Source organism: Aulostomus chinensis, chromosome 2 (assembly GCF_037954235.1).
Source record: "Aulostomus chinensis isolate RoL2024-O1b breed Wild chromosome 2, RoL_Achi_v1.0, whole genome shotgun sequence".
In the NCBI taxonomy this organism is placed as follows: Eukaryota; Metazoa; Chordata; class Actinopteri; order Syngnathiformes; family Aulostomidae; genus Aulostomus; species Aulostomus chinensis.
The window spans coordinates 35106427-35120794 of record NC_141321.1 but is presented as its reverse complement, the minus strand read 5'-3'; the positions used below and the strand labels follow the sequence as shown (position 1 = coordinate 35120794).

Here is a 14368-nt window from a genome sequence, read left to right as displayed (position 1 = left end):
TTGGAAAAGTGGCAGGTTCCCTTCAACCAGTCAGTCCACCGACCCCACGTGGAAGGAGAAGGAGTTAAAAGAAAAAGAAAATATGACTTTTCATTCATCAAAAGAGAAGCACTTCTCGCTGTTGTCACACCTAAGCCACGCCCCTTTCTCCTCTAAAGATGCTGATTGGTTGGAACCACTACGGTTCAGAGTGTTCCAACGCAGAATCGATGTTGTGACCTCGCCAAAGCAACTGCCTCGAAATGTTACTGCAGCAAGTGCAGTTGCAGCCCGTGAGCCATGCTGCATCAAGCCCAGAAGCACCAGCCTCAGGAAAGGCTCAACATTCTCTCTTGGGTCTCAGGTTCTGCGGTTGTATCGGTACCGTGTGTTTTCCATGAATGTCACTGTCATGGTTTGAGGTCCACCAAGCTGTACCAGTGTTTCCAAGTGGATCCAGACAGGCTTCCATGTAGGGATGGGAATTGATCAGATTCTTACGACTCTGCTTAACCATTCAGTTCTTTATTGATTCTCTTATCGATTCTCATTTGGAAAAAAAAGAGAAACGAACAGTCAGACTCTGTCTCTGGTCGTGGTCATCGAACGCATGAGAAGGCATTCACTTAACGTTAACAGTTAGTAGTCGCAGCTTTTACAATGAGGCACATGGCGCCAACGTGATGGGCAGTGTTAGCTGGTGAGCTTCCTGCAGTCTTAACACCAGAGGACATGCTAACATTGCCGCTGGGTTGAGATTCTCTCCGGAACAGATCGAGAACACCCCGTTCATTCCAAGTCCTCGCAGCCTGTGTGTGAAAATGTTCCTGCTTATTGGTAGTGCGTCCTCCCTTTGATGAAAGAGCCATTTTGCAAGTATTGAAAGTTGCCCTGTTGTCATCCTTTCTCGTGAAGTGGAACCAAACTTTCGAGTGTTTGCGTTGCTCGGGCGCCGTGTTTCCTGCTGGCTGCACTGGTGACGTCATTCCCACTGGGATCGATAAGGGAATTGTTTGCAAAATTGGCAAATGATTCCAAGGAATTTAGTCACTATGAAGCGCTTGTCAACAAGAACCGGTTTTTGGTTCCGATTCTCTACGTCCATGGTTCCATTAATGGCCCCGCTGGTCAGAACCCCCACCAGAATCCACCCTGCCTGCCTGGCAACCCTCCACTTTACCTGCATCCACGGCTCACGGCCTGGACGAGGAGTTGGACTTTGAGAGGACAATGACAGTCGAACAGGCTAACAGGAAGTCGCTTGGCTGGTACTCATGAGGTTATTTGATCGCAATAAAATGCTAAAATATCACCAGACTTCTTTTGATCGACTAGAATTCGCGAGCTGCCGTTACCGGTCCAGTGGAAGTCAGGTCCACTCATCTCCTCCAGTGCAGGTTCCTGCTTATTTGCATGTGACGAGGTGCATGCTTTGCATCTCATGCTTCCCCTGCCAAGGCCTTCTATTTCCTGTTTCACCCCCAACACACACGCACACACACACACACACACACACACACACACCCCTCTCCCTCCACTCATTCAGACCCTTTGAATCTTGCTCATTAGGAAGTGTTAGAAAGTTGCTGAAGTGAGAAATGCGCCTGCGAAAGCTCGTTGTCCTAATTAGACTTTGACATGAAGAGTGACAGAAGCAGCGGAGGGGAAACAATGGCGGCTGTGTGTGAGTGCGAGTCCACAGCGAGCAAGCAGCTTCGTCCCCCCCCAGGAACAAAAGCATTTGTTTGCATGTGTCCAACTCCATTCAACTTCATCAGGCCCAGGTGCAAAAACCAACAACACAACTCATAACACCTTTGCACGCTTGACAAACCGCACGCCGTCGCTCCGGATAGGCCGCCAGGCGAAGATCAAAGTGGCGGTGTTTCGATGTAAATATTGGAGAATGAATTTGCTCTCATTACTTTCATTGCCTGAAGTCAGAGACACAGCGAAGTAACTCGGGTGTGAAATGTTTCTCTTGACTCTCTCTCTCTCTCTCTCTCGCTCTCTCTCACTCACACACACACACACACACACACACACACACACACACACACTACAAAACACCCCCAAAATGTAGTGTTATTTGTTCCTGTGTATTCACGTCTCAGAGAGGAACGTGGCCTCGACATTGATTCATATTTGCATTAGCCAATTGCCCTGCCAGCTAAATTAGCTACTTCTGGTTAGCTCTCGTGACAAATATGGATGAATAATTTAATCTTGGGGATCTCAAGAGTTTCCAAATGTTTTCAGGCCGAACAAATCAATTTCTGGTAGTGAAACGAGTCAGTTTACCAGGTTGTTTTACACTCAGAACAATTTGTCTTCTGTTTAACCGCCCCTGCCATGTGCTGGTGGAGCAAACTGCTAGTTAGCTTCTGCTAACTTGAATGTAACACTAAATATTTCAGCGTTGCACCTTTCAGACGATGCAAATATGATCAGGCTAAACAGATGTAAATGTGTTCAGGAGGCAAGTTTTTCATGGGGTTGTGTGACGCCAGCTAGACGCAGCAGCAGCACAGCAAGCTACTTCCTGTTAGCCCTCCGCTAACTTGATTGTTAATAATGGAGGGTTTTTTCAGTCTGAAAACAAGTAATTTCTGTTTCTGGGTCCTCCGTGTTTCTCTTTCCTGTCTATTAGGCATCACTCAGTTTTCTCAGTTTGTGATAAATTACCTCTTTCATCTTTTAATACATTTCATGACCTTTATCATGTTTGTGTCTCGTTCCAGTTCTGTTCGCTGCCTCTGTGGGTCAACCATCTCTGTTTCTTCATAGATGAAGCATCTGCAGCGATTTCCACTCCACTACCATCTCCACCACCAGAGTGGGACTGGATCCATATCTCCAGGGTGTTAATATTCTTAGTACTCATTGGCATGGATGTATTTGACTCCCATCGAGACGAATCAAGACAAACACAGGATGGAAACTGCAGCTTGGAAGTTTGCTGTCACCGGAACTTTCAAATACACCGCATTCATCGCCAGTATTCTATATTTTTTAGATTTAAGTGAATGAGGGCTTCTGCAAGTAAAGAGAACCTATGTAGCAGGAACAAGTGCCCAGAGATCATTCAGGGCTCCTGGTGGTTTTGTAGAGGCGGGGTCTCCTCAGCTGCTGCGGGAGGGACAGAGGGAGGGAAGCAGGGACGGACGGAGGAGGAACTCCACATTCTTATAAAAGGCTGTTGGATGAGCTGACGGTGTTCAGTAGACGGCGCAGACAGACGAGTGCTGGATTGGACTACTGACCTAGAATGGCACAGAACGGAACAGCAGAGAACGGCGAGGCCCCGGAGAGCCCAGCAGCGCCGCTCCCCCAGCCCCTCAAGGTCCAGGAGGTCAGACACACCAAGGTGAGGCCGGACCGCATCAGACTCTGAGCTGCTGAGGTGTCCTGAGGAAACAGCTGTCAATCATGTCTTCAACAGATATTCATCAACAACGAGTGGGTGGCGTCCGCCAGTGGACGCACGTTTCCAACCTTCAACCCAGCGACGAGCGTCAGGATCTGTGAGGTGCATGAGGCCGACCAAGTGAGTTCACATGCTCACCAAGTACTAGTACATACTATGGAATACTGTTCATCCTGTTCAGCTGAAGACTTGTAGTACAGTCACAGTAATGAATACTTTAATGAATACTGTAATGAATACTTTCTAGCCACATTCACTCTAAAACGCCATTCTTTAATCCTCCTGTGCTGCACTGTTGAGAGCAGCAAGGTACTTTTACTGAAGTACCTCGTTGTTATTTATCCATTTTACTCTTTATTTGCATTTTAGGGACTTCTGTCTTTAAGCCCACTACTTTCATCTGAACCAGGGTTGCTAGTAGGAATGGGTGATCTCTGAATGTGCTGGACGGCGGCGCAGGTCAGCTCAACGTCTCTGATCATGATGGGAAAACAATAACAGGAAGAGGAATGATCAGCTCTCCAAACGTGTTGTACTGATACATCAACATCTGTTTGTAAAATTTGGGTTAGTGAGAGTGGTGAACAGCTGACTGCACCTGACTACATGTGACGTGTGCGGCCCGAGACCCTCCTGTGTGTGAGCCAAGGACGTGAATGAATCCTGTTTTTGATTGGGTTTCAGTTCTGGTCTCGTATCTGGTCTGTTACAGACCCAGTTAGGACATCGGCACAGACCGATGATGTCACCCTTCAGCTCAACGGTGGTTAGAGCACGGGTCAGCGCAGGAGACCAGGAGGACCAAGTTTCAGAAAATATTGATGGGCACCGGTTCAAGAAGGTGTGCCTTAGTGGAGGGAACATGGCCGATCAGTTCAGATCAGGTGTTTTCCCCCATTTGATCACAGCATCTGTCCTGGAGGGGTTGAATGCGGTTGGGATGGAAACCTTAACAAGCCCAGGGCTCCCTTAAGAAATCTTGACCGCATCCTGGCCACACCCAGGCCCGCCCAGGCCACACCCACATAATGCCATATCTAAAACTGTAGCTGTCTTTCGCTGCTGTTTGGCAGCACCAGACTGGTCTGTTGGTTCCACCAGTCAACAATCAGACTGGTTTCCAGTTCACCTTTTTTATCACTTACTGAAGGTAGCCGGTGGTGTCCAGTGGAACCGGGGACTTAAATTAACAGAATATCAGAGACAAATGGACAACGAATTCAGCTGGACTAAAATTTAACTCCTGGTCTGTGCAGGAATATGTAGGTGTCGTCCGCCACGATGACACGTGACTAACCTGTGCGTAAGTCACCGCAGTGGAGCCTCAGGAGGAGGTGTGAACGCAGCAGCTCAGTCCCTCCTGGTGCTCATCATGGCATCTTCCTGCGATCACCGTTGTGCAAGCGTCTCCGCAAAGTTACTAGGCCAGCGTCAGTTGGACAAACAGCTCCTTTCAACGTCGTGTAAATACGGATTTGAACATGTCAAGGAGGAATTTTAATCTCTCATAGAAAATAGCCTTGAACGTCAGATGGAGTGCTTCCTTCATGGCTCGCCATGGGACATTTTTGACAAACATGAGAATCAAAGTATCTTTAAACAAATGTAGCTGCTACAATTACTCTTTCTACTGAGAAAGGAGACGAATAGGAATGTTACAACGGGACCTCCATGTTCTGGTATCGACCTGCTGCAACTCTGATCCATTTTGTGTGTGCAGGAAGACGTGGACAAGGCCGTGGAGGCCGCCAAGGCAGCCAAGCAGAGAGGCTCTGCGTGGAGGAAGATGGACGCGTCCAGCCGGGGGAGGATGCTGCACAAGCTCGCGGACCTGATGGAGAGAGACCAGCTCCTTCTGGCGGTGCGTCGCTCCTCTCTGCTCCCCCGACTCCTGGAAGATATATTATTTTAACTTTAACTTTACTGAATAACTTCATTTTTGTAAACTGTTGCTTGGTGATGCAAAAATGCTGCTAATGTTTAAGTAAAGGTAAATGTGGATTCCAGCGATATACTGGCTCACCAGCAGGTGTGAACACAGCAGTCGAACTCAGGTGACACCAGAAGTGGACCGGACTCACGGACCAAAACCTTGCTGATGCGGTCGTCTCAGAATGCTCGCAAACTATTGAGACATGGCGATAAATGACGGTCCTGACAACCACAAGACCAATCAGCTGATGTGTTTTCCAATCCGCACCGTATTAAAAACACTAGTTTGACTGTAAATGCAGAACACGATTCAGGTGGGACCGCGATTGCATGTTTGTGTCACATCGGGATGGTTGAACCACCTCGTGGACGGTGGGGGTCACAGGTCAGTCTGGCTGTCTGGTCCACTTGAGACCTGGGACAGTTCATGCTGGAACAGCTTAACATTCTAAATGTTGCTGTAGCGTCACCGCTACAAACGATGAGAACAGGAAGCACTGGTACGAGGCACCATGGGGGGGGTTCCTCCTCTGACCAGTGCGTTTAAGGAAGAGCTGGAACGGTGCTGCAAGGACCGCATGCTGATACGAGGTAACCAGAATAAACTGTGATGTGCAATCAATACGAAGCGCTGGAATCGGTTCAGTGCTGTGATTGAAATGTTGCTGCTGTACTGACTTTATGACTCAGCGCTGCAGAACAGCTCATTCAGCACAGATGTGTGTCGGTAACGTGTCACGCTCCTCGTGCAGAGCAGCATCACACCAGTAACCCAGTGTGAAAGTGGCTGCTGACGCGGCAGGACCGCGACGGCGGTGATTCCCTCAGACTGGCGTCGTTGGCAGCAGGTCGCCCACTCATGTTCCAGCAGATTTAAGAACGTAAAACTCAGTCCTAAGGGTTAGTTTCCTGGGCTGAAGCTTTGGGATTTTCCTTGGTGGATGTTTGTGTGATTCCTCCCTGGGGCCTTTCTGATTGCATGACATCATCCCAGTGTGTCTCCACCCCTCCCTAATGATTGGTGGATGTTGTTTGGAGTCTCCTTTACTCTGTTTGGTTGCCAGCTGGACATATATTTGTTAATGAAGTCATGATAGCAGCTAGCGTGTGGCTACATGTTGCAAACATGCTGTGGTGTGCTGGTGTGCATTGCAATGGTTAGTGAGGATAATCTCCCTGCTCTGGAAGCAAGGACCAGACCAGAGCGCTCAGCCAGGCAGTGGAGAGCTGCAGAGCTCAACAGCTGATTATTACTGTGGATGAACACAACCAGAGCATCCACCCACCACCCACCATCCACCATCCACCATCCATCCATCCCTCCATGTTCCCCCTCTTCTCCTGTTCAGGGTGGTGGGGGTGGAGCCTATCCCAGCAGCCTTCCCCCTGGACAGGTCACCAGTCCATGGCAGGGCCAACACATAGAGACAGACAACCATTGGCTCTCCCAGCCACGCCTACGGTCAATTTAGAGTCTGGATTAACCTGGTCCCTCTTGATGTCTTTGGACTGTGGAGGAAGCTGGAGTACCAGAGAGAACCCAGCAGGAACAGGGAGAACATGGAGACTCACACAGAAAGACCCCGTGCTGCAGCCGGGGCTCCACCCACAACCTTTTTGCTGGGGGCCACAGTGAGGACCACTGCTCCACCCACAACCTTCTTGCTGGGGGCCACAGTGAGGACCACTGCTCCACCCACAACCTTCTTGCTGGGGGCCACAGTGAGGACCACTGCTCCACCCACAACCTTCTTGCTGGGGGCCACAGTGAGGACCACTGCTCCACCCACAACCTTCTTGCTGGGGGCCACAGTGAGGACCACTGCTCCACTGGGCCGCCCTTCTACACCCAGTGTATATCATTGATCAGAGTTGGTAAAATCAGGAAGCATCAAGGATGGCAGATTCTGTTTATTCTAGTTTTGGTTTGTGTGTATGATGATACAACTATAATACGAACTCAAGTCCGATGTCTTTGATGAAAGCCAAAATCAGTTTTCCTCAACGTACTTTAAGATCTGAACAGGGTACGACCCCCCTGAACTTTGACCCTAATATCATGCTCCATAACGACAACAACAGTATTAATGATGATAATAATAATAATAATAATAATAATAATTTTATCTTATTAACTAAGTGCTTGAATGGGTTCCAGTATCAGAATCAGCAGCAACTAGACATTTCCTGCATGAATGCCATGTTTCAGCTGTATGAAGTTCCCTGTGTGAGAATCCTGATGGTTCCGACTCTGGAACCAACAAACATTTGAGATTCTTTATGATGATAATAATTCATGCTATTTATTGGTGCCTTTCATGGCACTCAAGGTCACCTTACAAAGCAAAAGTACATCAAAACAAGTACATTCAAGTACCTACGAACAATAAGAATAAAGAGAGCAGGAGCGGTGGAACGGATGGTTTAGAGTCTGGGTTTAAAAAGCGCGCAGAGACGACTGATACTGCGAAGGTGAAAGTAGGCGGATCGGGTGGTGTGACTGGTGGGGCTTGGAGGGGTGATGTGCTGTCCAGTCTCTGTCGCCCAGACTCTCAATCTGTGGGGAGAGCGTGGATTCAGTGAATCTGAATTTGTAGCTCTAAAGGCCTGAGACCGTCCAGCAGCGACGTTCTTTCTTATCTAAAACTGCAGCTTTGTATGAATCTGGATAAAAGTTTGTTTCTACAAACGGTGGATGTTGGGGGACGGCCGGGGGCCCACGCACCTCTGACCTGATCACTTCCTGTCAGGGACGAGGAGCGAGGAGGCTTCAGGTCCAGGTCCAGGTCCAGTGGTCCTCCTGTCTCCTCTGTGATGCTGGTCCTCTTGTCTCCTCAGACCCTGGAGACACTGGACACAGGGAAGCCCTTCCTCCAGTCCTTCTTCATCGACTTGGACGGCAGCATCAAAACCCTGCGATACTTCGCCGGCTGGGCCGACAAGGTCCACGGCCGGAGTCTTCCTGTGGGTGAGTGACGTCCTGAATTCAACCAGTGAGACCATAAGAGACGTAGAGGGTCCTGAGATGACGAGGCCGCCCCTCCACCAGGAAGCTCTTCCAGGATCTAGGCAGGTGATTCTCACCCAACTAAGTGGAGGGGCGGAGCCTCGGCTGAGGAAGAAGCAAATACATTTTGGGTCAAATGACTCATGGTGCCACCACGTTGATCTCCTCTTCCCCCTCCTCCCCCTCCGGCTCCTCCTCCTCTTGCTCGGGTCAACCGGATCATCTCAGGTGTGGTCAGAACCACCTCCAGAATCTGTGATGGGTTACTGTTGAGACTCAGAGGTCGCTGTGGCGAGGAGGCGGCCATGTTTGAAATTTGCTCGTTACCCAAAAATCCTCACACTCACGCTCACACTGGAGCAGGGGTGCTGGCAGACGTATGTGCGCTCTAGCGCCATCTAGTTTGCTCTTTGTTTGCTTGTATTTTCATCAACTAAAAAGTTTGCTTCAGTCTGAGTGATTTAGAAGTGAAGACTTTACTCTTTTCCTGCCATGTAAAAATTAAAGTGTTAATTCAGGATAATCAGCAGCAGCACCAGCAGGGAACAGGTATTTAGAGAGCAGGAGGTGGGGAGGTGGGTGGTATCAGCCCCCCCACAGATCCCTGGCAGGACGGCAGTTAGACAAAACACGCTTGCCTTTTCCTCTCGATTAGATCCCAATAGAGCGGTGAGAGACGAAAAGTGGGGCCCAACAAAAGGAAGAGGAAGAGGCTGAGATGGTAATCAGTGAGGATTAACAAGCCTGGAGGCGCTTGGCCAGTAATCCCCCACAATCCCACCCACCGCCACCAAGATGAGGCTGATAACAGCAGCCATGACATGAATGATGCAGGAAGAACACACTCAGCGTTGGATCAATGCAATCCACCAGACTGTTGAAGCTGCGCGTGCTCAGAACAACTTTGGTCGTGAGGGATGATCCCAGTATTTTTAAAACTATTTGGTGTAAATGAGTGATTGGGAGAAACAAAAAATAATAAAAAGATGCACAACGTGCTCACGAACCCTAATGACACATTTGAATGACATCGCTGATACTTCTCACAGACACGTTCTCCTGGGTTCTAAGTTTGGTCCAATAGAGCAAAGCAGGAATTAGTCGGAAAATATTTTACAACATGCAAAGGGGGGTTGCTAACAAGAGTCTAGAGGAGCCTACAGAGGTCGTGGAGGTCATTAAAGGTCATCAGGGGAACTCAAGAAGCCTGAAGCTTAGTGGTGGTGACCCTGAAGTCATGTGACCCTGCTGTAGCTCCTACTTAGGCTACCGTTAGCTTAGCAATGCTAACGTAGCACCCAGGCTTCCAACATCATCAGAGGGTTCCTTAGTGAAGATGATCTTGATGAACTGAACCTGGAAGATCATCAACTTTTGTTCACCAGAGCTGATTTACTGGTTCAATCACCACAATCACATGGAGCGATCCTATTGGCTGCTGGGGGAGGAACCAGGAGGTGACCACTTCCTGTTGGTGGAGGAACCAGAAGAAGACCACTTCCTGTTGGTGGAGGAACCAGGGGATGACCACTTCCCGTTGGTGGAGGAACCAGGGGATGACCACTTCCTGTTGGTGGAGGAACCAGGGGATGACCACTTCCCGTTGGTGGAGGAACCAGGAGATGACCACTTCCCGTTGGTGGAGGAACCAGGAGAAGACCACTTCCCGTTGGTGGAGGAACCAGGGGATGACCACTTCCCGTTGGTGGAGGAACCAGGGGATGACCACTTCCCGTTGGTGGAGGAACCAGGGGATGACCACTTCCCGTTGGTGGAGGAACCAGGGGATGACCACTTCCTGTTGGTGGAGGAACCAGGGGATGACCACTTCCCGTTGGTGGAGGAACCAGGGGATGACCACTTCCTGTTGGTGGAGGAACCAGGGGATGACCACTTCCCGTTGGTGGAGGAACCAGGGTATGACCACTTCCTGTTGGTGGAGGAACCAGGAGATGACCACTTCCCGTTGGTGGAGGAACCAGGGGATGACCACTTCCTATTGGATTTAAATGAAACCAAATCACTGCATCTCTGTATAAAACATCTCAGTGCACCAGAGTGAAATGTGGGTGTTAGCATAGCGACCTGTGTCAGCCCGAGGCCGCTCAGCGCAGGCATCTTGGGTTACGCGTTGACAGCCCCCCCCCCACCACCACCACCACCACCACCACCTGACATGTTTTGTACGAGGACTTACGTCTCGAAACTCTCCCAGTGAAAGAGAGGCGGCTGGCGATGAGTCCTGCCACGGGGGACTCTCCCAGCGTGGGATCAGTCACACAGGAAACCGGAGAAGGTCAGGGTGGGTAGACTGGGAGGCCAGTTTGACCAGTTATCTGCTGAGCCTGACACGTCGCATACACGAACACACGAGACGTGCAAGAGTGTCGATGTCCCCGTTAGCACTACAGTTGATTTATAGAAAAGTTTCATCCGAGGTTAAAAACCCATGAAGGCCGAGGAGACCAGCACAGGAGACAGATGTGAACGCCTGAGCCTCGTCCACGCTCCAGGGAGCTCAGACTAATGGTTTCATTTCACTGTCATAAGATGTTTTTGAAGGAGGCCTGTGATTGCTGGTCAGCTCTGGCAACCGAGGTCACCATGGCAACAGAGGAGACAATAGAACAAAATCAATAAAGGAGGAGTAAAAGGAGATAAAAGATGTGATAAAGTTCAGTGCTCATAAGAATCTCATGACCACCAACATCTGTCGACTCCTATAAAATGTTGGAAGTGTTTATCCTGAAAGCAGGGATCATGAACTCCTGAGGTCACCTGGGAGGTCCTGACAGGTTACAGGACGCCAAACTGACTCTGATGTTTCTGCTCCTCACAGATGAAAGTTTTCTGTGTTTAACCAAACACGAGCCTGTTGGCGTGTGCGGCGCCATCATTCCGGTAAGTCTAGAGCAGTTCTGGTTCGAATTTATGAGCAATAACATATGAAAGACATTTTATTATGATGCTGTTTGTTGTTTTGGCTCAAAGTGAAGAACTCACACACATCCATTAATGCAATTACATGTTTACATAATGTTACAGTGCGTGTGTGTGTGTGTGTGCGTGTGTGTGCGTGTGTGTGGAGAGATCTAGGTAATTCTGTCCGTTCTTCAAAAGAAATGAAAATTTCAAATCTGATTGATACCTTGAGGACTTGGTGCTGGCTTCTGATTGGCTGGTTCTCCGTGGGTGTGGTATTCATTTAGAGCGGTGCAGGAACGAGTCCCACGGGTCAGGGTCCCTGGTGTCTGAGTCAATGAGTTTTTGTCAAGCCCCCCCCCCCCCCCATGGTGAATGTTCCGGAACCTCCTCTGGTTCTCTTGTACGTAGTCTATGTTCACGCTACCTGTAGTTCTGTCCTTCTGGTAGGGGGCGGTGCCGTTTCTTCACCATATTGTTTTGTATCTTGTAGAAGATCCAGATTATTTTGACATCTGTAACCTGGAAGGTTGATTTGCAACAACATGCCTGTTCTTTGACGGGATTAAAGAGATTAAATCATGACTGTGACATTTATCCTGATGTTCTGCTGGCTCACACGCAGCTTGAGTCATCGTCAGAGCCTCGCCATCCTGGGCTGCTTTCATGGCGCTGAGTGTTTCCAAAGTGTTGTTAAAATTAACAGTGCTGAAACAATAAACACGCAGCTCTCACATGTTCCGTCATGTTCTCTGGGTTTGAGCGTCCAATTGAAGGGGAACTTCAGTTTTTCTCCAAGTGCGTGATGGAGATGACCACTCCTGACATGGTACCAGGGTGGAGCAGAGCCGCCGCAGCCACAGAGCAGCTACATGGCAAATACTGCCACACTGACAGGCTCAGATTGTAACTGTAATTGACAGAAAACGGGCGGTGCAGTGGTCAGCAGGCTCCACCCCCACCACCCTGAACAGGAGAAGAGGGAGAACATGGAGGGATGGAGGGAGGGATGGATGGATGAGGGAGAGATGATGGAGGGATGGATGGGTGAGTGGATGGATGGGTGGATGGATGGAGGGATGGATGGATGGAGGGATGGATGGGTGGATGGATGGATGGGTGGATGGATGGATGGATGGCTGATGGATGGTTGGGTGGATGGATGGAGGTATGGAGGTATGGATGGGTGGATGGATGGATGGTTTGATGGGTGGATGGATGATGGATGGATGGGTGGATGAATGGAGGGATGGATGGGTGGATGATGGATGGGTGGAGGGATGGAGGTATGGATGGGTGGAGGGATGGATGGGTGGATGGATGGAGGTATGGATGGGTGGAGGGATGGATGGATGGGTGGATGATGGATGGATGGATGGGTGGAGGGATGGAGGTATGGATGGGTGGAGGGATGGAGGTATGGATGGGTGGAGGGATGGATGGGTGGATGGATGGAGGTATGGATGGGTGGAGGGATGGATGGATGGGTGGATGATGGATGGATGGATGGGTGGAGGGATGGAGGTATGGATGGGTGGAGGGATGGATGGGTGGATGGATGATGGATGGATGGGTGATGGATGGTTTGATGGATGATGGATGGTTTGATGGATGAGGGATGGATGGGTGGATGGATGGGTGGATGGATGGGTGGATGATGGATGGGTGGAGGGATGTATGGAGGTATGGAAGTGTCTGTGTGTACCTTCAGCTGGTTCCCTGTTGTTGGCGTTCATGTCTCCTTTCATGATGGGGGGCACCTTTAGTGCGTAGTTTGAAGGTAGCCAGTTGCCCTGTTAGCCATGTAGCTGCTCTGAGGCTGCAGGCGGCTATTGTGGTGTTGACGATCTCTTACGACGCCATCGTCTAAACCACAACAACTCACAAATGCGAGACAGCAGGTTGTGTGTTGTCACCTTGCTGTTAACTTCTGCTTTTGTTGGCGAGGACGTCGGACTCCTGCTGATGCTGTCTGACACATCAGCAATGTGACTGAACGTTGCTGATGTGTCATTGGCGTCAGGTGATACCAGATGCAGCAGATAGAAGCAGACCTGACTGTCGGGGTTACCCGCCTCGCCAGTCATCACGGTGGGCCTCAGGGCTCAGATCAGATCCTCAGACTGCTGCGTTTGTTGTGTGACATTCGGGTTTGTGGTCATGTGACTCATTCTGCCTACAGTCCTGGCTGGAGCCATTAACACTTCATATTAATGATTCTTACGATGCTGATTATGTTATTATAAAAGGGCGATCGTCCATTTTACTGGCCAGAAAACTGACATCTTGGCTTTTGAATGCAGCAGGAACAGGTTCAATCTACCGGCTCTCCCGCGTCACATGACACTGATGTAAACCTGCTCCCGGTCGATTAGTGTAAGTGAATCCCTTCCCCCTCATCAAAGAACAGATGGACAGCTGCTGACCTCCACTTCGGGTTTGAGACGGTGGGAGGAAGTCAACAATATCAGAAAAATTTTAAATAAATGAGCCAACAGCGTCCAAATCCCTGGACACAGATTACACATCCAAGTCTAGCGTTTATAGACTGTGTCAAAAGATCCAGAGAAACAGAAGGTGAGAGAAGCAGGCGCCTGACCAGAGGGTTGTCGGTTCAATCCCCAGCACCTCCAGTGAGGCTGGACTTAGCAGTTCCCAGGTGTGATTGTGATTCGTTCCACTGAACTACCAGCAGTATAATTGGACGTGCTCTCTTGTCCTTGTTAGTGGAACTTCCCTCTGTTGATGTTCACGTGGAAGATCGCGCCTGCCCTGAGCTGTGGCAACACTGTGGTCATCAAGCCAGCAGAGCAGACCCCCCTCACGGCGCTCCACGTTGGATCCCTCATCAAAGAGGTCTGAGCCGGGCCTACTGGACTAAACTCTCTAGAACAGAGTGTGGCTCTGGTTTCCACCACAGCGGGACTGAGCTCCACTCTCATCTGTCTGTAGATCTGTGTTTCTTATCTCCAGATGTGGGTCCACATCTGTGTCTATCGTCCTTAAACCACTGAGTTGCTGAGAATTCATGCTGATTAAACTGTTCTGGACTTGTTAGGGTAGCTGACGGTCCTCCGTATGAAGGTGAATGGTCACCTTGA

General features: G+C 49.7%; 2 protein-coding genes across 2 annotated transcripts in view; both read left to right on the top strand.

Annotated features, from left to right (window-relative positions):
* Positions 1–3074, top strand: part of asb7 (ankyrin repeat and SOCS box containing 7) — a 29074-nt gene extending 26000 nt beyond the window's left edge. Inside the window, exon 4 of the transcript XR_015110864.1 lies at positions 2721–3074. The gene's annotated coding sequence lies outside the window, so the exon portion shown is untranslated. The remainder of the gene's footprint in view (positions 1–2720) is intronic.
* Positions 3075–3191: 117 nt separating this feature from the next.
* Positions 3192–14368, top strand: part of aldh1a3 (aldehyde dehydrogenase 1 family, member A3) — a 16592-nt gene continuing 5415 nt past the window's right edge. Inside the window, exons 1-6 of the mRNA XM_086191202.1 lie at positions 3192–3346; positions 3422–3526; positions 5127–5267; positions 8177–8306; positions 11185–11246; positions 13995–14123. Coding sequence (XP_086047328.1) covers positions 3248–3346; positions 3422–3526; positions 5127–5267; positions 8177–8306; positions 11185–11246; positions 13995–14123 — 666 coding nt within the window. The 5' untranslated portion in view covers positions 3192–3247. The remainder of the gene's footprint in view (positions 3347–3421; positions 3527–5126; positions 5268–8176; positions 8307–11184; positions 11247–13994; positions 14124–14368) is intronic.